At 39.5% G+C, this 27,563-nt stretch overlaps 1 protein-coding gene across 5 annotated transcripts in view; it reads right to left on the bottom strand.

Annotated features, from left to right (window-relative positions):
• ZNF638 (zinc finger protein 638) overlaps positions 1-27,563 on the bottom strand; it is a 78,359-nt gene that overhangs the window by 12,958 nt on the left and 37,838 nt on the right. For 4 of the 5 annotated variants that reach the window (XM_027839907.1, XM_027839906.1, XM_027839908.1 and 1 more), the window contains 15 exons: positions 23,816-23,868; positions 23,250-23,299; positions 19,057-19,128; positions 18,188-18,274; positions 18,024-18,083; positions 17,841-17,927; positions 17,481-17,521; positions 16,828-16,959; positions 13,747-13,875; positions 12,709-12,750; positions 12,167-12,307; positions 9,443-9,568; positions 7,057-7,094; positions 1,310-2,579; positions 622-687 (listed from right to left, as the gene is read on the bottom strand). In XM_027839907.1, the coding sequence (XP_027695708.1) occupies positions 622-687; positions 1,310-2,579; positions 7,057-7,094; positions 9,443-9,568; positions 12,167-12,307; positions 12,709-12,750; positions 13,747-13,875; positions 16,828-16,959; positions 17,481-17,521; positions 17,841-17,927; positions 18,024-18,083; positions 18,188-18,274; positions 19,057-19,128; positions 23,250-23,299; positions 23,816-23,868 (2,394 nt within the window). The remainder of the gene's footprint in view (positions 1-621; positions 688-1,309; positions 2,580-7,056; positions 7,095-9,442; positions 9,569-12,166; positions 12,308-12,708; positions 12,751-13,746; positions 13,876-16,827; positions 16,960-17,480; positions 17,522-17,840; positions 17,928-18,023; positions 18,084-18,187; positions 18,275-19,056; positions 19,129-23,249; positions 23,300-23,815; positions 23,869-27,563) is intronic. The other variant, XM_027839909.1, reaches the window with a different exon arrangement.

Genomic DNA, 27,563 nt, shown 5'->3' with positions numbered 1-27,563 from the left:
GAACTGGGCATGGTGGTACAGCCTGTCAGTTGGCTGCCTCCAGCTAACAGGGAGACCAGGGCTAGTGGCTCTCTTGAGCTCAGGAGTTCTAAGCAGCCACCATCATCTAAGCTCATCAGGTGTCTGCACTAAGTCAGGCATCAATATGGTGAGGCCCCAGGAGCAGGAGCTGGCCTATGGAGGGGCAAAAAAATCCTAGGTGAGAAACAGAAGAGACTAAAACTCCCATGCTGATCACACTGGAATTTGTATAAACCACCCCTATACTTCCAGGTTGAGAATACAGGAAGACCCAGAATTTGTTTTATTTAATTTTTAAAGGAATGGGGGGTGGGAGGATAAATCAGGAATAGTTCAATTAAATTGTCTACACCTCCCTAGAGCTACAATACTCATCTTATGGTGTTTCATGGACTTATTAAGACTGGTAATAGATTCATGATTCTTTCCTCTAGTCCCTGAAGGGTCTAAAATAAGAGCTCTAAGCTAATAAAAACAAAGCTTCATTTAAGCCCAGTTCTCCTCCGTATTCACCACCCCTTCTGTTTCCCCCGCATACTTTTTCACATAGAATCCTCCCAAGGAGAGGGATAGGGGTGAGAGGGAAGGGTCGGTCCTTACCTCTCTAGGTTTGGCAGTTTTACCAGAGCTGCCTTTAGGGTTCTTAGTGTTCTGCCCAGCAGAAGTCTGAAAGATTAGACAAGGGATGAAGGAACACAGGAGACACAATCAGGCAAGTGTAAGTAACACGGTCGTGGTGGACTCAATTAATTGTTTATACTTAATATGGATAAAACTAAGCCATCAATCACTTAACATAGGCAAAATCTCTGAAACAAAGTCATCATTAATATCAGATTAAAGATCTCTTCTCCCTGAAACCGATCCCTGTGTAGATGATCTGTGATTTGATAAAAAAGGAAGCTACAATTCACAAAAGGAGACAAAAACTTTCCTCCCCCCCCATCAAGAAGCAGACTGGCAGAAATGACATTTAGGAGATTCACTGCACAGAATTTTTAAAAAAGAAAACGTGTCCTCCCTGACAGAACCTGATTCATATAACACTTTTCAAACCTGTTACTCAAATGATGCACCAAAGCTGTTAGCAACGCAAATGAACAAATTACCTGTCGTGCTGAAAAGTCCCATGCGACTTTTGGCCTAAAACCAGCAATTCTGAAGAAAAAGGAGTGGGGGCTCGGGGAAGGGGATGTGAAAGCACATTTACACAGTCTACTCCATAGGTGGAGAAGCAGAGTTAGTTACTTGACAATTACACTGAGCCGGCCTTCCTGCTTTTTCTCACCTTATTGCTGCTGTCATCCCGTTTCATGGTGGAAGTAGGTCTAGTCTCTGTTTCCTGAGACTGTTTTGCTAGAGCCCTGTAATCCTTGTCCAGTGGAATTGAGGTCCGCCCACTGCCTCTGGCTACGCCGCCGGGGGAAGCTTTAGATTTGCTGCTTTCACCCAGGGTGGACCTGACAACAGCAGGTCTAAAGGAGCCCAGGTCTTTGGCCATGAGCTTCTTGTCCACACTTGCTTGGCTTCTGGGCAAAAGCTTCGAGAATGTCCTCTGATCTTCCACTTTTACCTCACTTTTCTGACTGGTCACTTTTGTCTTGAGCGTGTTTGGGGTGGAAGCCCCAGGCTTGGAGCTCAGTTTGCTGGAGGAGGCATTTGACACCACCTGAACACTGGTTTTACTTGTTTCGTCAGGCTTACTAGCTTGGCCCATTCCTTTATTCGCGTGTTCCTTGGTCTCTGCTGTTTTCTCTCTTGTCACCACGACAATCTTTTCAGACTTCTCCACACCTGATGCATCCTCAGCTACATTCTTGTCAGCTTCCTTCTCTGGCCCTATTTCCAGCGCAGCTTTCAGCTCAATTCTACTGTCCTTGAATTCAATCACCTTGTCCTCCTTTTCCTCCAGGGTGTTTTTATCACAAATTTCCTCTTTGCTTACTGCTAACTTCTCATTCTCAGTAGAAGCTCCTTGTATTGTGACCATAGGAGAAACAGGAGGTGCCACTTCTGAACCGGCTTCAAGTATTTCCACGTCTGCTGCTATTTCTCCAACAGACCCTGAAAGGTCATTTCCGGACTTCTCCACACTGTGGGCATCTTCAGTCTCGGGAAGAGACTCTTCCATCTTTTGTTTACTGTCCGTTTCTTCTGCACACAGCCCACTGGAGGGGCCTGGCTCTAGTTCAGCTTTAGCTTTGACCATCTCTTCCTTCTCCAGATCAGCCATCTTGTCCTGAGGAGTAAACGTGGAATTCTCCGTACCGTCCTGTGTTAGTTCAGTCTTGGCCAGGGCGGAGGCGCCGTCAGGATTCCCCAACTCTGCCTCCTCCATCTCTATTTCCACCTCCACCTTTCCAGGAGCTGAGTCTGAGTCACATACTGCTCCTCTTCCAGGTTCTCCCTTGGAAGTGTCTTCCTGCAATGTGGAGGGCTCCGTTTGGAGGACGGGATTTGGGATGGTCTCTTCCTTGATTTCACTAGGCTTAACTGAGGAACTATCAGCTGCTGTATGCACCTCACTTTCATCAACTGGATTGTTTTTCAAGTCAGGGCTAAAGGTATTTAAAAACAAAAAACACAAACAAAAAACAAACAAAAATCAAACTATGATGAGAATTCAACCATTATAAATAACCCTCTTGACGCCAATGGTTAAGATTTCCTGATGCATTAGTAATTAGCATTGGGAAATCTAGCCTATCAGCGTTAAAATGGTTAAAAATATTTGTGGCAAACCAGTGAGCAATTTTATTTTTTAAAAAAGAAATCCTCCTTAGAATGGAAAGCTTCCTTATAGATCAAGGGAAATCACTTGTACAAGTAAGCCTGTTTTGCTCATTAGTTTTGTTTATTTAACAAGGGCTTTGACCCAGGAGCAGTTTTTTGTTTTGTTTTTTTCAAGATCAAGTTGGCATCTGATTTTTAGGAGGTTGGACATGTGTATACAGGAACGCGCATAAAACATTGCCCTCCCCCATCATAAACATTTCAATTCATTATAAAGAGCCCATTTCCCCAAAAGTGACAACCTAAAAAGCTCTCTCTACCAACCTTGCATGAAGAATGGCATTTGACTAGACCACATCTAAAAAGGTACACCTGGAAAGTGGCGGAAAGGTGGAGGAGAGAAAAGTAACATGCAACAAATACCGTTTCAACCCCAAACATGTCACCCTTCTTCTGGGGTAAGGGTCATCAGATTGGCTATGAGTTTGCCTTCAGTTTCCAAGGTTGTGAAGATAAAGAATTTCTCTTTTTGTTTGTTCACTTGTTTGTTTTTAAAGAATACTTCAAAGAACACTTCCACCAGAAGTTAGGTTTCCCTATAAAGACCTTCTAAAGAGAATTCAAGATAGAGGAAAATTTGTGAAATATCAGATTACCAATATGTGAGAATACATAATAAGTGAAGAAAGAGTCTTCAGCTACATATGTGAAGGGAAATGGAAGTCAAATACTTCCTTTAAAATTCTATGAACCACTATTTTCCTTTTTGTGTTAACATTTATTTACTGCCTACTTCTCTGACTCTTGTCCTTGAGACAAGACCCAATGAACCATCTTTTCATTAATACTCCACAGATCACTGCTTATCTTGTATACTCAACGTGCTATCAAAAATAAAGTGACATGTATTCACGCACCACTAAAAGCAGCAAACTGGAGGAAGGCACACCCAAAAGCAAGAGAGAGTCAGATGGGCATGAATAATGAACAGAAAGGAACATTCCTTTCCCTTCTGTGTTTTAAGAGATGAAAGGATTTATGACATCTCATGCTTTTCAGAGAAGAGTAAGTTTTGAGCTTTCCATAGCTCAGGTAACAAACTATCTTTCCCTATATTCTCCTCAGGTAATGAAGCAAATATCCATGCTAATTAGGATCATCCTCCAAAAAGGTCTTAATGCATCATAAAAAGCAAATGCTTATTGCGACCTAGGAGTCCAGTTGGTGGAATTGGTGCATTGTCATCTTCTCCCTAAAAGTGGCAGGTTCAGGCTTCAAAAAGGAGACCAAGTCTCTTACAGATCAGTGACCACATTCAAAAAAATCTTCCGCTCTCCTGAAAAGCTGTAATGACAAACTAAAGCTCTGGAAATTTAATTCCATGGTGCAAACAGCATCTTGTTTATGTGAGAAATCCAGCTTTTTACCACTGGAAGAACAATTCAGCCCTCATAAACACCTTGGACTGAGGACAACAGCTCCAACTTGCTGGGATTCAGTCTAAATGAATTAATACGCCAATAAAGAAAAATCAGGATAAAGCCAAGAAAGCCTGGCCAAGTGGATGTCTGAAAACTAACTTTCCAAATACACTTGCATCTTCAAATTGCGAGATTCACTTCTAGGCACGGGTGCTCCATTTCATTCCTCAATTATTGGACTACATGTGAGCCCTAAGGAACTGACAAAAAAACCACTGTGGTTCACTAGGTCAGAAAGGCAGTGAAAAACTGTCAGTCCCTAATCCCAAGATGTGCTTTTATTTTCCATCTCTTCTATGTTAGTTTTCATTAAGAAAATCTGTCATCTTCACAACACTGTAAACGTTAATATAGAAGTTCTACATTTTCGAAAGGGAATACTGCTATACTATAAAAGCATATCAACCATTCATGAAAATGGCATTACTTTTCCATCTTTGCTCTTAAATGTTGGGCTCCAAAGGTGCAAGCTTTTCTTCTCAAAAAACAGACCGTTTCCAGCTTTCTAGGCAGTTTTGGCATTTTAGGAGAAGTAGCTTCTTTTATTGTCCCAAAGTATCTCACAGAGTTGGTTTGAAATGGAAAGCAAATTCTCACCCCCCTCTCACCCCTCCATAACAATACAGTTCAACAGTCTTCATCAAGGTAGAAGAAAGCAAAATTACGCATCAAGAGTTCAGGTGGAAAAAAGCCATGAGCACCCTTTGGAAGCACACGGGCAGAGCGCGGCCAAGGTGCCCCAAGAAGGACCTTGTTAGCAGCAGCTCTAACAGAATGCCATTGGCAGAACACCACTGCCCTCGCTCTACATCCTTCCTGCAGCTGCTACTTAAGTCCAGCTTCTCAGAAAGCAGTGCCTCACTCTCTACCCATATTTAAGCTTCACATTGAATTCCCTTAAGAGCATGTGCCTGTTAAGAGCCTACAGCAGAGTAAATATGGAGCTTGATCAAAGTCACAGCACACACACCCCAAGTCGCTTTCAACTCAGATCTAAACTCTGATATTTCAGTCAGCTTTGAAGTGCCCCCAAAATATCATTAAAGAACTTGAAAGACTTGCTCTTCCATCCTGCTTTGGAGTTTCAACCACACACTGCTAAGAAATCATGTTTTCAGAAGAACTTGACTGATACAGAGTGGTAAAAAGCTGTGAAATTTTCTTTCTTCATTTTGCAGCTATAATGATGAACTGACCACATTCATATAGGTCCCTCGTGTCAAAAGCGAAGAAAACTCCAGCATTTCTTCAAGGTTAGCTCACCCAACCAAAAGCAAATGCAATCCGCAGTGGTCACATCACATCCTCTGGCTCTCTTCTCCCATTCCTCAGTTTGGAAAACTCAATTGGAAATGGGAGGTGAAAAAGGCTGTAACTAATGCAGGAAGAATTTCCATGAAATCTAATTTTTTATTTACTCGTATATTTATTTCTAAAGCGGCTATTAGCTGGGGAGGGGGTAGGACCGAGGTGGAAGGGAGAACAGTCTAAGAAGCCGAGAAGAAAGATTATTTCAAACACATGTTGGTAGCTCAGGCTGAAACGTGCAAAGATGAAACGTATTCACTTGTTTACCAGTCACAGACCAAACGTGGACAAATCAACATTAACTGTGGATCCTTTACTTTCCTTGGGACACACTTTTTTTTTGTAAAGTCTACCACCTTTGAGTACTCTCAGCATTCAAAGATGCTGATGATATTACTACTACTTTGGCATGTCTAAGTGATTTAAAAAGACTGAATGTGTGATCTATACAATCTGTGCTGAAGGAATAAACGTAAAGTCCACTACTACTGGGCAGGTAAAGTTATCCATATATTTTCATGTAATTCATAACCACTACTTCTAAGATAATCGTTAAATATTTTCTTTTCTACGAGATAGGAACTAGGAGCCCACATGATTTTCAGGGCTCCTCAGATTAGACAGTGGATCATCCAGGAGAACAAAGAACTGTCCATATTTTAACAGAGTATATTCTCATCCCAAAATATATACGATGTTGTGGGATAACTTAAATGTGAATGAATTACCTAACTACTCTGGAAGGAAAAACAAATAAGTGATAAAGACTAAGTCACAAGCACTCAAGAATATGGTTTCCTATTGTATAAACATAAAACGTCTTGAGTTATTTTCTTTGGTTTTTAATAACTTCTGCCTACAAACTATAGGTAGAAATACCTCTAAAATTACACAAAGGCCTTTCCCTTCCCTTAAGGAAAGGAGGGATTTCAAAGCAACTGCTATTATAAAAGTGAGTCATTAATGTTTTGTGTTTTCCTATGTATTTCGGGTAACCAGCCACATAAAGATTTGACAAAATTTGGATACTAATCGTTATTTTTTTTTGTTTCAAGCCCATGATAATAAAATAGATAACATGAAAGGTTATTACCATGCTTAATTTAAAATAGAAATGATGCTGATGTTTAAAGCATCAAAAAACACATAACCTCACTGGTTAAGTCATTTTAAAGAGATTTAGGAATATATTATTTTAATTAAGACACTATATTTGCATATTCAAATTAAAGCACATCTATGCATTTATGGATTTTCTTAAAATAAATGTAACCAAGAAATATCTTCTGGAAAAAAAAAAGAAGAAAAAAAGAACACAAACTCTAAACAAATAAAAAAGAAGAGAAGAAAAGAATACCATAGCAGACTTGCATGTACATTAATTAAGTAACCTCAAATCAGAGGTTAGGGGCATTTCTGGCTACATATACACATAAAGCCTTTATTTTAAAAGGCAGAAGAATCTATCTATATATATGTGAACAATACCAAATGTTAGACAACTAAAACATACCTCTCTTTTCCTGATTCCGGGTCTCTCTCAGTTTGAACCTGAAATATAATTTCATTCATTTAATTTGGAAGATCCTATATGATAATCACTTTTGGTCCAGACAATTCTGTTATGCAGTCTTAAGTTGAATTAAATGCTTTTATTATTTAAAAACCAAGACAATTAGAATATAATCATACTTAAATATCAAGTAGCAAAAAAATCTCAATAACGTGTGACTATGCCTTAAATATCAAATTACATTGAAAGGACCTTTTGTTCTTATTAGAAGAAAATCTCTCACGTTAATTAATAAGCCACACATCAATTATCAAATCAAAAAACAGAACAGAGGTTATTAACCTGGGATCCCTGAGCTAATATATTTTGACAACTGTATTTTCATAATATTGGTTTCCTTTGTAATCCTCTGTATTTTATTTTATGCATTCAAAAACATGACTTTGAGAGGTCCACAGACTTCACTGGCCTGCCAAAGGGGTGCCAGCACACAGTAAAAATTATTTAAAAACTTCGAGTATAGAACAATCAATATTAAACTTCTGGGTTTAAAAGAAGCACTGTCTGCTTAAAAACATAAAAATCGCTGTTGAAATGCCAGCATCTTCATCATAGGAATGAATGATTAGGAAGGGTTTAAAACATTCTCTCCTGGGCAGCAACCTCATTTTAAAGCTTGAGCGGGCTCATTCTCTAATGTGGGTAGTTGTACTGAAAGGCAAGGGAGGATGGGAACAAGGGAAGGACTGACTCCCAAAGACAGTTGATTTCAGAAGACACCAAGATCAAATTAGGTCATGAAACTGAAGTCATCTCAATGAGTTTGGCATTTGGGGGACTGAGGGTGGGGACCATACCCAGAGGCCCCAGGGAGCTTCCAATGAGGAAACTCCCCTCTTCCAATGGAGACCATCTGCTCTGAAAGTTAGAGCCTTAAAAAAGCTGTCTGGGCCCCTGAGAGTTTTACAGGTCCAATATATCGGAGGCAGAACTTTAACCCAGGTCTTTCTGGTCCCAAAGCCAGCTCTCTATCCAATATACCATGTAGCATTATGCATAATTTTAATTTTAGAAGACTAAACCACTAAAAACAACAACAAAAATGAGATTGATGAAATGGTACCAACATCTCTATCAAGTAATTAAAAAGGGCCTAGACTTCTAAAAGTCTGTAAGAGGACAGTTACAATTTAGTTGTTAAAAATTCTACCTCCACGCTCCCTCCCCAAACTCTTCCACATAGCAGGCACCCAAACAGACAGGTTTCCCTTTTTTTAATTTTCAGAAGAAAAAAACTATTAGAAATAACAGAACAAATTTCAACCGACAATTATCAAGGTCTCAATACATTCTTTTTAATATTTCCTCAGTATAAATTTCGAATGGAAATCGTCAACAATAAAAAGGAAATAAATCTATTTTATGAGGAAGGATTCTAGACTAGCTTTTATACCTAATGAATCAAATTCCATTAATCCAGGACCTACATGATTATTAGCATGTTTTAAATTAATAAATGTATGGGACAGAAAATATTCCTTGGGTTCAAGTTGTATACCAAATACTAAAACAGGACCTTTTAAATTAAAGAAATTTGGACACTACCTGTTGACTTCCTCATAATCATATTTTCCCGATATCTGACCCTTACCCAATTCTGCAGCCAAAACGTTTTTCAAAATAATTTTTGATTACACTATTTCTACTTAAGTGTCTTACAAAGATACTGTTAATGGCTCTTCTCAGAAAGCCAAGTGACTTAAAGTTCAAGTTAAATAAGCCATTTGAATCACTATCTAGGATCTATCAGAGCCCTATAGGTGGATCCATCAATCACAGGTCCTAGGAAAAAAAGAATAGGATTTAAAATAAGCAAGCTCTGAGGAACTGAGTAATTAAACCCAAAAATGAAATAATGCATCACATAAATTTTGTCTTCTAGAGTCACCATGTGGAAATTTCTGAGGCAGCAAAAAATATATAACCAGATTAAGAAGAGGTTTAGAATTTTAACCAAAAAACAAAAAAACCCACAAGAAAACAAACAAAAAAGTGGTATTACCGCAGAGGTAGAGTACTGTGGGTACAAAACACCCTGTCTAATGCAGTTGATTAGTTAATTGTGATAAACTGCTTTTATTCCTCTTAACTTTTGTTGTAAGGAAAGTTCACTGGCATCAATTAAAAAAATCAAGAGAAAGTAAAGCTTTGAAAATTAAACAGAAGTTGCATCTCCTCCTATTTAAGACACGGGGAAATTGTCCAACGGCACCTATACTTTTTCATCTAGAGCTGGAGGTTCACAACCACCCTCAACTGGAAGGTGCTGGTTCTTAACTCCTCTCACACCAAGTCCAAGAACTGCGCTCACAAACTTTTGTCTTACCTCAGATGGTTCTGTCTTCAGAGATAATGTACAGGTCAATACATTTTCACCCAGATTAAAAGGATTTTGTTTTAAGAAGCTGTGCATTTTCTGAGCAGATTCAGGACTATCTAACTGAAGAATTACCTTTGAGGATGGGAGAGAAAGAGAAGGGAAAAAGGGGAAAACGTCATTTCTGCCCATATTTGAAAGCTTCCAAGCAGAATTTTTGTTCTGCATTTTAGATATAACCTTGGTTAGCAAACCAAAGGAATAAATGAAGAAAAAAGAAAAGCAGGGAATTCTTTGGGATGCATAAATTTGCTGGGGTGTATTTTCTGAGATGCAAAGAATTGGATATATGGAATATTAAACACTAGATTAGCTCCAATCAAGATAATTTTGGTCTTACCAAAAATATGTACAAACTCTTCTTGCCCCCAAATCCTAATCAAATTAATTTCTTTGCTCTGATATGGCTATTACAGTATTTAGATTTCATAAATCAGGATGAGATATAGAAGGCAGGGCATCTATAAACAAATGTGGAAAATTACTACACTATTGAAGGAGTGGACTCACATGAAAAGGAAAAGTGAAAATATTCTTTTCTTTTTTTTCCACATAATTATCAATTTGACAACAGATTTTGGAGCTAAAAGTGACCCAGAACTCACCAAGTGTAACCCACTGACATTAACACTTGAGGGAATTCAACAATTTGGCCCAAGCAAAGTTAGTGGCTGGGCAAGAACCTAACAGTGGGAGGTGCACTGGCTTCCACTGTCTCTGAGGCTGCTTTCCATGGGAGAATCTGGTCTCAAACAAGAGTTTGTTTATGCTCCCCCACAATCCACAGGCTGAACTGGTCGCCTTGTAGAGGGCCCCACTACAAGCAATTTAATAAGGTTTACAGTTATCTATAGCTAGTCAGTTCAGAGGTTGGTAAGTTTTTTGACCAAAAGAACATAAAGATTCACATCTGCCTTCTTTTTTTATCTTTTTATCCCACATGTTAACTGGTTACATTACAAATTAATGTAATGTAACCAGGCCTCAAACAGGACCTTCACTGCTATGCAGTCCTTTTATTCCTACCTACCCAATTCCCCCTCTCACGTCTTACATAATTTGTTCTTAGTCTTTTCTCCTTCCTCAAGTACTCCTTTCTCTCTCCTGCCTTCCGCTCTGCTGAGAATTTTACCTCTTAACTTACTAAAAAAAGCTGAGGTGAGCACCTTCTTTTCCTTTACCCCGTGACAACCTCCTCCACTCTATCCCCCATTCTTTTTCCTACCAAAGGCTAATGCTCCAACAAGGGAACTTGATCCACCTCCTTTCCTCTCCTCTTTGGCCGAGCTCATCCTCAATTACCTCTAATCTTCAGCCTCCCCCCAATGACTAGCTGCTTCTCAGCTGTCTTAACCCTCTCCCCGAAAGCTCCCAAAAGTTCTTGTGCTTGACTGTTCCTCTCCTTCTCGGCCAAACTCCTACAAAAAACAACCTCTGGTTGCATCATTCTCCACTTCCCTCAGTCATTCGTCCTTCAAACCATTTTAATCTGGCTTGAGACCTCATCACTCGCCCACGACCTCTTAACTGCCCAATCAGGGGCAGTGCTTCTCAACCTGTGGGCTTCACACGGACACTACTCCCTCCTCTCTCAGCTGGCTCACAGTACACATATGCCTCCAACAATGAGTGTTCCTTCTTCTCCCTCTAGACTTGCTCTCTTGGTAAACTCATCAAATCTTGTTAACCATCTTGTTTGTGCACATAGCTCCAGGATCTCCTGTTCAGGCTCACTATCTCCCCTGAGCATCATTCTCACACCACCAATTGCTCAGTCCAGTGAGCAATTTCAAATTCATGTCTCAGAGATATGCTAAATTCAATCCATCTAAAATTGAGCTCATCTTCTAACCCCCACGCCACACTCCCCTCTTCAAACTTCTCTATGCTGTCACAAGCACCACCATCAAGTGAGTCCAAGATTTTATCTCAGCATCAGCATTTACCTCGCACACTCCACAAATTCCATGAGTTCCAAGTCCAGCTGTTTCTACCTTCACAAACTCTCTCACACCTGAACTTTCCAATCCAATCCTCTTATCTAGATTGCAGCAGCCTCCTCCTGTCTGGTCTCCCCACTCCAGCCCACCTTATGCATCTCTAAATGTTGACCACATCATCACTCTCTTCAATAGACTGCCATGGCTTCCTCCTGCTCTACAATCAAACACAGACCACTCTGCTCAGCTTGTAAAGCCCAGCACAATCCGGCCCCAAGCTATCCCTCCAGCCTCATTGGGTAGGCGCCCCCCTCTCCTCAAAGGACAATGCACTATCTCTGGGCGCTGGCACCAGACACCCGCCCCACCTGGAACACGCTCCTTTCCTTACTAGCACCTCAGAGTCTCTCTCTTTTCTTTAAAGTACAGCTAAAGCATCTTCAGAAATCTTTCCTGATCCCCTCAATTGCCAGTGTTATTCCTTCCAACTACTATGTTGCATACTATTTTGCAAACATTTGCTCTTTATTCTATTTTATATGCAACTATTTCCCCCATTAGGACCTAAGTTCCCTGGGAACAGAGATGATTCCATTCTTTCTACTTGTAACAGGCCTTACTCAGCATAGGGCCTGGCACACAATAGGTATTTAATTTCTTCATTGACTGAAACAGACTTTCTTAAGACTATTCATCCTGTTCAGAACCTAGAATTTTAAAAAGAAATATTTACCTTGTTTCTGTTATTTATGAACACATAGCGATCCACTTTTCCAAACTGAAGTCCAACACAAACTACGTCGTGTTCAGTGTATCCATCATCCGGTAAGTTACCAAGATGCACAAACTGATTGTGAATTGTATCTAGATTAGCCTGTGTAGACACATAAAGGAACTGTAGCAACACACTGCAAAAACCGACTGCACGTTAAGTTCCCAAGAACAAACGACACAGCCCAGAACCCAGACCACACTGTCTCCCCAGAGGAGTACAAGCTTCAGGTAAAATGTCGTCTCTTAACTATCAATAACCATGCATTCTCAAAGTCTCAGTCACGTTATCGACTCAATTTTGATACTTAGTATGGGGTCCAATCACAGAGAGTTCATGATGAACTCATCTATTTCCTCTTCTATTTGCTATAAAAGAGAAAGTTCAGGTGGTCTCTAATGACTCCAGAAGGTGTGTCCTAGATTTTATAAGACAAATGGAAACACCAGGTTTCTGATTTATTAAACAAATATGAAAATTAACAAATTAAAAACAAAACTCACCTGAGGAGAAGATTCTTTAATCAAAGAGGTGAATATAGCTTCCTAAAAAAAATAAAAGTTAGAAAGCTAAAGTCCTCTAATGAATGATATTTTAAATATGCAGGTGTATCAATTTTTAAGACAGGTACCTCTATTCCCCACAAAATCTCTTATCCAATAGTCACAGAATTTATAGCTAGAAAAGATTTCACAATTTACACAGTCCTCCTTACCCTGTTTTACAGATGAAGAAACTGATGCCCATAAAAGTTAAGTGACTTGCCCAAGGTCACACAACTACTTGGCAAAACAGAGATCAGAACCCAAGTTTCCTGAGTTAGCCCAGTGCCTTTTCCCCTAAATCATAGATGCTGTCTTTCATTTATTTTTTACCTGGTCAATAATAATATTTGTTGAATATAACTCCCTGATTTTCAAATTTGGTCTTACTCTACCTATCCAACCTTAGTTTCCATCACTCTTCTATTACACGTAGTGGGAAATAAGGGTGGATAGGTAGGGTGAGACTAGATTGTGAAGGACCTTGAAAGTCAGGCAGAGAAGTCTGAACGTGATTCAGTAGGAAGCCACCACAGGTTCTTTAGGAGGGACACAAGGAAAGACGACAGTCAATCCGGCAGAGAAGTGCAAGACGACTAAAGTGGAGGCAGAGAGATCAGCTAAAGGTCTAGTTGTAAGGTATGAGGACAGTGGGAAGGCAAAGGCAGCAAGGCACGTGACATTTCAAAGGAAGAATCAAGAGGGTGTAATGACATGTTAGATATAAAGGAAAAGAAAGAATCAACAATAGCTGCGTACTTCCTAATCTGAAAGACATGAGGAGTGGTATGTTCAAGAGAAACTGGGAATATATTCTCTAATACACATGCCCAGAACAGAACTGGAAATCAAAGTCCAATGAAAACCTAATCTGATTATGAAAATTTGAAACAGTACATTTAAAAATATTCACCCCCAATAAGTAATAGGTTATTTCCCTATCTATTTGTATTTAAGGACTATGATTCAAACTCAAAACAAATTATAGCCAGTGCTTACCTCATCTTTTAGATTAACATTTTCAGGAGCCATATTTATCAAAAGCTGATTTCCATCCATTGACATTGGAAAGCAGGTATAAAATTTTACCATAGAATCTGCAGACTTTCTATTTATTTCCATGTATGCCTTTCAAAGTAGAAATTACAAGAAAATAAAAATTATATGTGTACATAGCCATCATTAAAAACAAACAAAACAAAACAAAACAAAACACAAAAACCCCCCTTTTCCAAAAACAATCCAACCTTCAAACCTATTTCCCACACTGTTCTACAGCAGTCAGATACTCATCAGGTTGTAAATAGAAGTTTCTGAGATGTTAGTAATGTTTTCATATTGGTTTTTACTGCATATTGCATGCAGTTTCAGGACTATAATAATAGGTTTAATTTCCTCTATTTTGCTCCCAATTGCCCTGGCAACCCCCATCCCTTACACACTGGGTCTCACATACCCCTTAGATTGTGCAAGCACCAGCATTTATAGGTTCTACAGACATATTTGAAGGAAAAATTGTTCAAAAGAAAAATTCGTTTGAAAAATATTGTATGAGGTACATAAAGTACAGCCTCTTCTGGTTTTGTAGCCCTCCAATGCACATTACAAAACAATGTTTAACGTAATCCAAGGCAACGTACAGCTACTTTTAGGTCATTTCCAAGTTCTCATTCCTCTTTATTCAATTTAGCACCTTTCCTAAGAGCACCAGGTTACCAAATGGTGTCAATTCCATAAAATAGGCTCCCAAAATTTCACCTCCAAAAAGCCTTCCCAGACTGATTAGAATACTGCTGGATTCATAAGAGCTGAAATAAATGACCTCTCTTTTAAGTTATTCCAACTTATTTATGTACTTACTTATACTTCTGTCTTATATAAAAGATTCTACTCATTGTCTTACATTTAAATCTATATTTTATATAGACAGACTGATATTTTATTTTTTTACTGATATCTTATTTTAGTATTTCCCTATATTTTCTGTCCTTTATATAAAACCATTCATCAACTAGCAAAATACCACATAAATAACATTGTTTTGGTTTCTTTTTTAAATGCAGGCCTCAGATTTGAGGAATTGCCAGTGAGTAAAAATGGTCCCCCAATGTGGACTGGCCCCTTCTCAGAGATCTACCTCGGGCACTGAGAAGCCCACTGACTTGTCTTGGCCCCACAGCCAGGTGGTGTCAGAGGCAGGACTTGAACTGAGGCGGCCCTAACTTCTCTCTACTACACTGCCTCTCAAATTAATGCAGTGAATTCTTTATTATGACTGCTTGAGATTAAAAACCAAACTTTCAAATGAGGAATACCTTCCTTTTGAGCAATCTGATGTTTTAAAGTGACCTTTATTTATCTCAGGCTTCAACAGTGAAATCTTTGAAAGTGACCCATTTGAGAGTTACTCATTATCCTGAGTTTTCAGGAATTAATTCTTCTCACGTGACTTTGATGAAAACACAGTTTTTCCCCGACATAAACTGTTATAGGTAGCCTGACATGACAGATGAACAATTCCACTTGTCCAATTCTGCTGAATTAAATTCTGTTGAACCTTTACCATGCTGCCTAACTCGGCGGGAGGAGGGCACAGCACAGTAGGTCTCCCTCTTTTGACCAGGCTGGAAGTGCAACTGGCCACTCACTGGCCAACTCCTGACCAACAGAAGGACCCTGACCCTCGCCATTTCAGCCCTCCTCAGCCAGCCAGGTGTGCCCTCTGACTGCGGAGAGCTCCTATGATTGGTGCCAGACTTAGTAGTGGACACTCAACTGGCTTAGTTCACGGCAGCTCAGGAGATCAATGGCCCTACCTTCCCCAATCAAAACCTAATATGACAACCTTTTCAAAAGGGAAAGAAGACCAGCTTGCAGTACTATGGCCTCAAGCTGAGAAGTCCCAGATGCAAGACTGATTGGGACACCATGTGAACCTGGGCCCATTAGTTAATCTCTATGCATTTTAAGCAATAAATGGACTGTGACATTCTGGAGTGGAGGGATTTCGCAAAGTAACAAAGAGCACAGATCCTTCCTGTATTCATTTTTCTTCAGCCTACATTAAAAGGAATGCAAGATCTAACTTCAGCTTCCTTAAGTGTGAGGAAAAAACCAGAAAATTAAATAAACGAAGGTCACTCAAAACCAGTAAAAAAAATATGAATACAGAGAAACCGCAAAGACAGAATCTCCTTCAAGCTTATGCAGTACCTCCACTCGCAGTCCACTGATGCAAATTACAACCTTCCCACAATTCCTTGTGGCTGCCCTGGTGAAATAATGCATAACTAAAGAAGAAGCACAACTCTAAGAAGATACACGATGACTAGAACTGTGTGAGAATTACTTTTAACTATTCTCCAACACATATAAACGTACAGAGACACAATGATGGTTTAGGCATTACGTGTAAGCCATTTTGATTATTTTCCTGTTTAAACATACTATGTTTCCAAGTATTTTATTTTAAAAATGTTTTATCTCTAGTAAACAGAAAACACTGATTCCAATGGCTAGGTCTGGCATCCTTTGACCCCACAGCTCCAACTTCTAACTAATTTGCAAGGCTCCACAAGAAGAGGAAAAAGTAAGCCAGTGCTAAGAAGAACCACCTAGACTAATGACAGCTTGAAATATGGTCTATAACATTATACAGACGTACATATACATCTCCTAATAATTCTCATTGTGGGATTCATTATTGTTATAGTAGTGATAAGCAGGACCCAGAAAAAATTTTACAGGGCGAGGAATATTTTTATTTTTTTTAAACCTCAAACCTTTGCCTTCAACAAACTGCACAATTAATACTTTGTTCTACTACACGAACATTCTGTGGTATGTATATTGGCATGTACATTATGACAAACTACTGTCTGAGTTTACTAGGACCAGATTCGACAGTTTTAAATTTTGTTTTGTTTCTTCACAACTGAAAGGAAATTAATTCAATATTTTAAATCTGTACAGCCTAATTAAGCAATTCATAGAAGTAATTTTTTTTAAAAAGACGATCTCTTGACTACTGGAACATGTAATGTAATCAAAGCTTTCCTTATTGCAAAAGAAAATTCCTACCTTTTTATGAGATGATAAAATCAAAATATCCTTGAAACCACCAAATGGTTTTGCCAGATTAGAAACCTCTTCTGTAGAATATCCTTTATTTGGCAAATTTGAAATAAGGACAATGCACATTTCTTCAGTTTCCTTTAAATCAAGATTATGATACTGTTATTTCCTTTTAGCTCTCCATTTATTGCATATTGTTCAAATACTTGTTTTTAAACATTTTAAAGTGAGGAATTTTAATTCATTACAGAGATAGGGGTACCATGGTGTGGAACACCGGACACATACAGGAATGTGGATTGGTTTAGATCACCCTAACTCTTCTCACTATTAAAAATTAAAATTAAAAGGAATGGCTTAATGTGATATAAAAAAACTAATGTTGGCGTAAATGAGTTCTTTGCTTACTTAAGAATTCTTGTATAATCTCTTTTTAAACTATTTTCATAATGATAAAGGGATTTGCCAGGCAAAGACAAATACTCCAACTCTAAACTTCCCAAAGAAACACAGAAATTTGTCATCATGACCAATACCCTAAATTGTCTGTAAGGGAAAAAGGAATAAATTTATGGTTTTTATTATCTCCTACTACCACAATTTCAACTTTCAAAAACTACAATACAATTGGTTCAATTCAAATAAATATTTAAACCAACCTTGGTAACTGAATCCTCGTTTTCAGTGGTCCCTGAAACAGCTTTGTGGAGACAAAAAAATGTGATAAGTCATATTATACAAAATTCTGACAGACAAACACTACAGAATTGGCATGTAAACATAGACAAAATTAATTTTAGCTGTCCCTTTTAAGCCCATTATTTTTACAATGATGAATTAAGGAGAGAGGAAAAACTCATCAATTTGCAGGATTTCTACAAGCTTTACACCACAGAATGAAAACCATATCACATTCCACATTTCATTTGGTCATAAATAGGTATTTAAATTTAGTCAAAATCATCACTTTTGTTTACAAGCCAAATTACCACATGAGCAAAATTTGTCTCTTCACCTACCTGAAACATTTTCTTTAGCAGTGCCCTCAGTGGCCTTGGTTTCAGAAATGCCCTTGGTTTCTGAAATGCTTCTGGCTTCAATGTTTTCTGCATGAAAATTTTCTTCATTAAGCATCACAAAAGTAGACTAATTAAGAAAAAAAGATTAAATCTAAATTAACCTATAAATAGCCTACTGCTTACCTTTGTCAACTAAAGTCTTGGTAGGTTGATCTGATTCAGTCAATAACGGTCCAAGTTTCTCTTTAAAAAAAAAAAAATCAGCAAAAATGAAAGTGTATCCCATGTCTATTTCAAGCAGTTTTGATTTTATGAAAGTAAATATTAAAATGGTAGTCCAAGTTTACCTGGCACTGTCACAGTCTTATTAGAGTCTTTAATTTGAGGATCTATAGATTTTTTGCTTTCTATTGTCTTCTTTCCACTAGGTTTTGCTGTTAGAAGTAGATTCAAAACAATTAATCCAACATACATTGCACAGCTTATTCAATCACATACTTTCTTTTACACCTAGGTACTGCCATATTTTGGAATTCAGCTTTCCGCCAACAATTTTTTTCTTTCCTATTCATTCACCGGTTTCTTTCTCATTATTATCATTTAATTAAGCAACGAGAGAATTAAATTTTATGACATCGTTTCAAAAACTTTTTATATAATGTAGTGGGTGGGCCTCATTTCATAGAATTGAGACTAAAATGGTCAGTGCTTCCACCTTCTTACGTTCCCCTGATGGCAGGATCACTCACAGAATAGGATTTAGATTTTTAATAGCAAAAATATTTTGTTTATAATACTGAATCTGAGAAACAGCATACTCTATAAACATTCTTGTTCTACCTCAGAGATAACTTGAAGGAAATCTAAATTTTTACAAAGTATTTGTCTTGTTTTAAAGACAACAATCAAAAACCATATATGGCAAGGAGGATACCAAGTGACAGTCCTACATGCCAAAACCACCTTGTCAAGCACTGATCCGGAAGGTTCTTCACCTAATGATTTAGAAGATCTTCACCCAAAAGCCTTTGTTAAAGTCTTAAAAAAAAAAGCAATATTCAAATCTACCCAACTCTTTAAGGTCAAGTCTAATAGATTTTTGAGAGCTGAATGTGTCTGGGGAACATCAGAGTTTAGAAGCCATTTCAGATGATATGTTATCTAAAGAGTCATTATGAATAGATTAAAACCTGCTTTGTGCTTCCAGCAGCCTTACCTGATTTGTTAGAAGTTTTATTACTTTTAGCACTTGCGGACATCACAGACTTTTTATTAACTGATGACTTTCCTAAATTACAGAAATTAGAGTCAAGACTGGTTCATTTTTTAAAACAAAACTAGCATTCATTCCTTAATAATGTCTTAAAAATGAAAGCAAATACACACAGCAAAATTAAATTACTGCTTTCATAACTTGAAATTCCATCACCTTTATGGCAAGGGACATTTAAATGTTAATCAAATGACAGTTGGACAGGAAAAAAATGAAAATATTATTAGAAAAAGTTACTTACCTACTTCTTGGGAGATGTCACAATGCCCCCAAGAAGTTATGTTACAAGAGTTAGGATGCCTAGAACCCTAGAATGTACCACACATCCCCTTTCTAGAAGAACCCAGGCAGCTCCAGGCTCCTAGCTAATTTAACAGAACTTTGGAAGCAACTCTCAGTGACCCCACAACAGTCTTGACTCAGACCTGGTTGCTCCTCTAAAATCCATTTGAGCTTGTCTAACCCTCCATAGTGTCCAGGAACCACAGCCTTCCACTCTGAAAAGCTACACGAAATGAAAGTGCTTCCACACACAGTTATGGCTGGAAACATCAGGGGCTTGAAGTCTGTACCTTCATTAGCACCAACAAATACTAATGAGTCAGAGAACACTAAGGGACCTCTGAGTGAGGAGATGAAAACTCTAAAACCAACTCTGCCTCTCCCGAGGTACGCTTAACCTTTGCGAGATGCCAAAGTCCTTCTGTGAAGTCTGACCTGTCCACCTGCCAGGATGACTGACACCCAATGGAGACAATGAATGTATGAAGTGGACTGAAGAGCAGAACACACTAAAGCGCTAGTACCATTCCCCCAAAGGCCCACCGTGCTGGCAATGCCAGTTGCCACGTCTTAGGCAGTCTGGGCACCCATTTCTTTAACGCTGATAACCTTCTGACCAGGAGGCCCCAGCTCTCCACTTTGGTGCCTAAGGATATGCTTACTGCAGGGAATCTCTAAGAAATCATTTCTGCCCTCCATATTTAAGATGACCACCACACCACAAATGACTAGATACCCAGATACAGGCTAGAACAACTCAAAGGCAGGGAAAAAAACCCAGGACAACCAACTTCATGATTGGCAGGCCAGTACTTCCTCTCTTGGATCTAATTTTATTCATGGCAACAAGAGCACGTGGACCAAGTTCACCACTTGCCTCTTCCTGGATTACAAGAGGTTAAGGGGCATGTCCTGGGATAAATCAGGCACTGAGCAAAGAGGAGGACAACGCTAGGTAAAAGAACTGAACTACCATCTGCAACTTTTACAATGCCCATGAAGGGCCATCCGATGTATAAACTGCAGGAGAAATGCTACCTTGTCAATTGTGCAAAAGTTAATTATAAATATGATCTCATTCATGGAGAGGGCCGAAGATACATTTAATTTCTCAGATGCGAAGCTGCTTCTCCATCCATCGGGCTTAGAGTACTACAGCATATTTGGACAATGACACGTGCAGAAAGAACATTACATACTAAACCACATTTTCTGAAAGTTTCTGGGTGGCTGTGTGAACTTCTATTCTACGTCAATGTGGATCACCCTGTCTCTTACGTGAAAAACCTGACACCACTGCTATATTTTGCTTATATGTTTTTGAATTCTCTAACATACTGAGTATATACCTAAACCACAACAGACTAGCAGGCTTAATCACTTTGGCTTTGATAAGTGCAGTTTTTGTTAAGCTGACTGAAGTAACAAGAAAGAGGTATCATCATAAACCCCAAATCACAAGACAAAACAAATGCAACCTGGGGCCAATAGGGTCAATGATTCTAAAGAGACAACAAGAAACTCATCATTCCTCGTAAAAACATTATCAAATCAATGGCTATCTCTAGGAGTCAAAGATCCTGAATTCTAATATAAACCCAACAAAATGGGTCTCCTGTAAACCAAGTTAGTGCTTAGAGAAATGACCTAACTTAACCAGACAACTCAAGGACCATTTGCTGCTTGGCATCAAGAGGGAAGCTGGGATAATTCCCTGTAACTTGGTATTGTCAAACAAAAGATTCAAGTATAATTACTATCAATCCTCAAAACCTAGCAATTATTTTCCAGATGTCTGGTCTTGCCATCCTCCTTATACTTTTGGTATTCCTACCAAATACTTCTGCTTTTTCAGTTCTTTGCTCTAACGAATCTGTAGCTCTAAGCAAACACAGGTCAGAGTCTTTGTTCCAAGGGAAAGGACCAACCACCATGTTGATCTCAAGACTGATTCACAGCCTGGATCTCTAAACTGGACAACTTCCCCTATGATTCTAACCTACAATCTCTATGTAAGCCCGCTTGTTCTTTCCAGTCCTCTACCTCCAGTGTTCAAAAGCAGATTCCCTTGTATTCTGTAACAGTAAAAATGTCATAAGCAGAGCACATCTTCTCCTCACGCAAAATAATCATTCTTTTTCAATCTCCCTTATCTGTCATTACCATAACCCTTCTAGTTGAGCTTTCAAAGAATGTGAAGATGCGTTTTTATTTGTTTTCAAAAGCCAGTTTTCGTCTCAATTGTGAATGTGATTTAATACCATGGGGAGAACGTTTAGTGAAAAAGAGCCCTGGGCCAACAGTGAGGAAGTGAAGAAGAGACCCGAGTTCCAGTTCCCGTATGACACCAAATAATAAGCTGCGTGACTCTCAAAAGTTCTTGATTCTCCAGGTCCTGTTACCCCTCACCTATAAAATGAGGAGACCAGATGAACTTATCTGAAACCTCCTGCCAGAAGTGAAGCTCTGGTACGGTGAATGGCTATGCTGGCCTTCTCAATCCCCTGACCCCAGGCCGGGCTTTCATACAATAAATCCAGCCTAGCTTTCTGCTCTTTCTCGTAGTTCACACACTTTGGCATATTAATATGATTCTGCATCAAGACGAGTCATCTTGCCCAGGTGCGTCCATCCTGCATCCCTGATCTCAGATATAAGGTGATGCCAAGTGCCAAGGCAGTTAAATGCCAGCAGACTCTCCCCTCTTCCTCTCCTTTCTCCACACTCTACTACCCAATTTTCTTCTTCATGACTTCCAAAATTCCAATTCTGTGTCTTGCAGGAATCATCCCACATTGGTGGCGAGGCTCTCCATGGTCACTCCTGTCAAAAAGGCTTTTTCTACCACTCGGGTGAACCAATTCCAATCCCACCTCTCCTCTTCCTCAGCCTGAGCAGGCCCCTAACACTCTATTTAATCACAGGAACTCCAGCATTAGGGCAATATCACAGTGGTGTGCAGTCAGAAGACCTGGGTTCAGTCCTAGGCCTGTCAGAAAGGGCAAGGCCCTTAACCTAGCTAATTCTCTCTTTCTTTGTCAGTTAAAACGAAAATAATACTAGTATAACCTAACACAGTAAAATGTTTTCAAAACTGTCAAGCCCTTTAAATAGATATTACTTTACTGTTTTCAGGTTTTACATGTAACATTATCTCATATATTTGGCATACAAGTAAATGAGTATTAACGCTACATTTTAACCTATTTGGATGGAATTCTTCTAAAACACATTACAAAAGTTCTTTAACAAAAAACAACATACCTTAATGTTTCCTTGACAACTCAGGATTGCCAAGATCATTACTATACTGTGCAAAAATATATTAATGCTCTAAGGAGCCAAATGGCCTCAAGAGTTCTTCTAGAAAGCTCTGACTTTCCTCCAACTTCCCTATCACCTGTCGCACATGTTGCCATGCCTGCCTCTTATGACAACCTCCCCTCTGAACCATCCTTTTCTGACCTGCAGTAAGCAGTGCCTTGTCTGTGTGAACTCAAGGATCTTCCTAAAGGTCCCAGGGAATCCCCTGGATTGGACAGTCAGCTTTGGTCCCCCCCAAGTCCAGTCTGTCTTTCCAATGCTTTTTTGCTTCAACAAGCAAGGCTGATACCCCTGAACAAGCGTCTTTTTGTCTGTAGATGGTTTGTACTGTGTTAACTTGCACTTGTTTGTTTCTCATACACACACACACACACATCCTGCTATTTTCTCATAAACATACTTTGTCCAACCTCAATAAAATCAACGAACTGTTCTCTTTTCTCATTCTGCCTCTACAAGTTTAATATCAAAGTTATGAAAGATAAAAAAAAAAATCAAGCCAAGAAATACCACAGGAAAAGTCAACTTACCAGCAGAAGCTGACATTATAGATTCGGCCTTTGAAGCATCCACATCTTTTCTAATGAAAAGAGTAGAAAGGTTCATAAAATCAATGCTTATTTCACAAATTCAAGAGGTTAAAATCACTCTCAATTTTAAAGAGTTGTGCCATTTAACCTGCAAGTAGCACAATAGCATTTTAAGACACCTTGTTTTTACTAGGAAGGCCTGTGCAACTAAGGTATATCAGGAGAAAATGCAGCTTAACACCAAAAAATTGTGACAAATAATCTGTATACAAAGGAGAGGATGAGAAAGCTCCTCTCTCCTGTGAGGAGACAAGTGGCAGGCCAGGGCTGAAAGACTGTCACTGTGTTTGTTTTGGTTCACTGTTTTTCTTTGTTTTAAAAAAAGGGAAGGCTGATGGAAGGGTGGGAAGGAATAATAAAAAATGACTGTTGTTAAAAATGAAAGGCATCAGACACTTTAAATTAAAAAGTAAAGTAGGTTTGCCACAGTAAAATGAACAATTCTTAAAAGAAAGCCCCCCGAGTTTAGTACCCCAATCCCAAAACACAGCCATAGAAACACTTACTTTGAAGTCGATGGTTTCTTTGTTTCCGAAACTACTTTTTTCCCATCTTTGTTCTAAAAATAAAAGGGATCAACTTTAAAACACCCACCTAACAGACTTAAGTCAACAGTGTTTCCATCAATGGTACTATTATTGACCCAATATCCAAATCTCAATATGACACCTTTCCCTTCTTCCCTATATCCAATTAGTAAACTCCAAATATGCTTCTTTTGGGCTATGTCTCTCGGCTTTTCTCTCCCATTAGATACTATCCTAGGTTTCACTAGAAATGGCCATCTCATCACATACTCTAGCTCTTCTCCCCTTCTTGGTTGATATCCTTAAACATTATCGACACTCAATGCTGCCAAATTCTCTCTTCTCAACTCACTCCCCAAGTGTGGTGATCTGACTTTTTATATCACCATGCCAATTCAAACTGCCTTCTCCAAGTTACCAGGGATTCCTAATAGCCAAATCTGGTGGTCTTTTCTCAGTCCTTATCCTTCTTAATCTGTCTTTGCATTTGACACCAGTGATAATCCTCTTCTGGAGACTCATCTCTCTGGGTTTTCATTACATCACTTTCACCTATCTCAATACTGAAGTATCCTTTGCTAGTTCATCATATCCACATCATCACCCCAAACGGCTGATATTCTCCCCAAGGTAGTTTCCTGGGACCTTCTCTCTCTCCCTCTCACTAACCTCATCAATTCCCATGGGTTTAACTATCTACTCTACGAAGATGACCCCAGATTTACACACCCTCAGTTTCTCCCTTGGGCTTCAAACCCACATTACCAACTGCCTATTGGTGGGCATTTCAGATTGATGTCCAAAAGACACCCTAAACTCTCTGTCTATAACTCAGCTCCCTATCTTTCCCCTTAGATCTTCCCCTCTCCCAAACTTGCCAATTTCTGTTGAAGTAAAAGACCACTATCCCAGTGTGTCTACTTCACTATCAGTGGGTAATCTCGGCATCACATTGGCCTCCTCAATCTTGCCCTACATCTCCAGTCAGCTGCCAACTCCTGCTGTTACTACCTCCATAAACTTCTCTCACTCTCCTTACAAACTAACCAGGCCAGGCCTTTATCACCATTAGACTAGATCATCTGCAGTAGCTTCCTAATTGGTCTCCCTGCTTCTTCAAGTCTCTACTCTACTCCTTATTGCTACCAAGGTAATTTCCCTTTAGCACAGATGACCGTGTCATTTACCTTCATTTCCCATCACTTCTAGAATACAAACTCTCTCTTCAGCTTTTAAAGCATTAAAAAACCTGGCAACTTCACCAAAAGTACCCTCTTGTCCCCATCTCATCTCCCCCCTCCCAGATGGCTTCTATCTCACATGGGAGGTGGCCATGCTCCTTCCCAGGGCAAACCCTTCTGCATGTTCAAGTGATCACAATTCCATTCCATCTTCTCTAGATTGCTACACTATCATCCCTGCTCTCATTTCTCTTCCATCTCTCTCTATTTACCGGATGTTTTTCTACTGATTACACACATATCCATGTCTCCCCATCTTAAAAAAAATCCCTGCTTTGATCCACTCATCCCCCCTATTGTCCCATTATTTCTCCACCCTTTGTAGCTAAACTCCTTGAGAAAACCATCTATACTCAGCCTCCACTTCTTTTCTCACCTGCTTTTAAACACTGCAGTCTGGCTTTTAGCCTTACCACTCAAGTGAAGCCCCTCAAAGTTGCCAGTGATCTCTTAATTGTCAATCTAATGGCCTTTTTGCAGTCTTCATTCTTCTAAAGCTCTCTACAGTCACTGAGGTGGTCAAGATCAGGGCTTCTTAAACTTTTTCCATTCTTCTCCTTGCATGGCCTGAGGACATGCACAGTGCAAAGTGCACATGCTTTATGTTAAGAACCAAGGCTTCAGGTGAGCACTGCTAGAAACACCTCAGATCCATTACACTTTAATTATTTTTTGGTCATTGCCCGTTCAGAAACATTTCAGTGTTGCCAAATTTTTTCAAACCTCATATGGGGTCACAACCCACAGTTTAAGAAGCACTGGTCAAGATCACTCTCTTCTTTTAGATGCTCTCTTCTCTCCAGGGTTTCAGAACACTACTGTCTCCTGATCTGCCTCTTGCCTGTCAAACCACTCCACAGTCTCCTTTACTGGGTCTGGTCACATCTGCTGACCATAGGTGATCCCTAAGTCTCTGGCCTGGGCCCTCTTCTCTTCTCCCTCTATACTATTCACTATTTCATTTGGTGATCTCATCAGCTCTCATGGATTCAATTATCAACTCTATAATCCATTTGTCCCACCCTAACCTCTCTGCCCAACCCTTGCCTGGAATCTCCCAAGTAGCTATTGGACATCTTAAACTGGATATTCCATAGACATCCTAAACTCAACATGTCCCAAACTGAACTCGTTCTCTTTCCTCTCAAAGACCTTCTCATCTTCCTAATTTCCTTCTTACTGTTGGGGGCACCACCACTCGCCCACACAGGTTCCCAACCAAGGTGCCATCCTTCCCCCTCTCTCTTGCAAAAGTTTGTCAATTTTTACCTTAAAACATCTCTTGCATGTGCTCCTCTCCCCTCATACCACCACCACCCTGATGCAGGCTATCATCACCTTGTGCCTGGAGGGTCTCCCTGACTCTAGTCCATTCTCCACTTAACTGTCACCCTGGTCTTGCTACAGCACAGATCAGACCATGTCACATCCCTCTCTCCCCTACTCAATAAACTCTAATGACTTCCTATTGCTTTTAGGATCTTCCATTTGAGGTTCAAAGTCCTTCATACTCTGTCCCCCTCCTACCTTTCCAGGCTCCTCACACACACGTTACACACACCCACAACATGCTCTTCAATCTAGTAACACTGGCGTCCTTGCTGTTCCTCAGACAGGACACGCTAATTCCTGATTCTAGGCATTTTCACTACTGTTGTCCCCCCACATCCCTGCCTCCTGACTTCAAGTCCCAGCTAAAAATCTCACCTTCTAAAAGAAGTTTTTCCTGATGATCCCTCTTAATTCTAGTGCTTTCCCTCTCCTGATAATCTCCAGTTTATCTTGTCTCTACTTGGTTGTGCTTTGTCCCCCCTGTTATAGCGTGAGCATCTTTGAGAGCTCTTTTGCCTTTCTTCGTATCCCCAGCAATGCTTAGCAGTGCCCGGCACAGTAAAATTTTGTTTACTGAAGGATTCTCCCACTCTTGCTCTCTCTCTATTCATCACTCTCAACACTACATTTCCCTACCTTTATCTTAGCAGTCTCATCATGTCTGAAACACACTCCCTCCCTATCTCTGGCTCATAAAATCCCTCCTCTCCTTTTTTTTTTCTTTTTAAAGGCAATTGGGGTTAAGTGACTTGCTCAGGGTCACACAGCTAGTTAAGTGTCAAGTGTTTGGTCTGAGGCTGGATTTGAACTCAAGTCCTCCTGACTTCAGGGACGGTGCTCTATTCACTGAGCCACCTAGCTGCCCCCCTCCTCTCTTTAAGATGCAGCTAGTCACCAACTTATGCATAAGGCCTTTCCTGATCCCCCAACTGCTAAAGTCCTCTCTCCCACATTACCTTGTATTTAACTACTTTGTGTTTGTGTCCGTGCGTATATATAAAAATGTATTAAATTTTATATTCGTGGTTTATGTGCAGGGTGTCTCAAAAATCTTAGTGCAGTTTTAAACTTTAGTATCTATTAAATAGTTGAGCTATTAAAGTTCAAATGGCACTAAGGCTTTTGGGACACCCACTATTTTCATATGTACTTGT

Source organism: Vombatus ursinus, unplaced genomic scaffold (assembly GCF_900497805.2).
Source record: "Vombatus ursinus unplaced genomic scaffold, bare-nosed wombat genome assembly UNPS02014837.1, whole genome shotgun sequence".
In the NCBI taxonomy this organism is placed as follows: domain Eukaryota; kingdom Metazoa; phylum Chordata; class Mammalia; order Diprotodontia; family Vombatidae; genus Vombatus; species Vombatus ursinus.
This window is presented reverse-complemented; position numbering and strand designations above follow the sequence as displayed.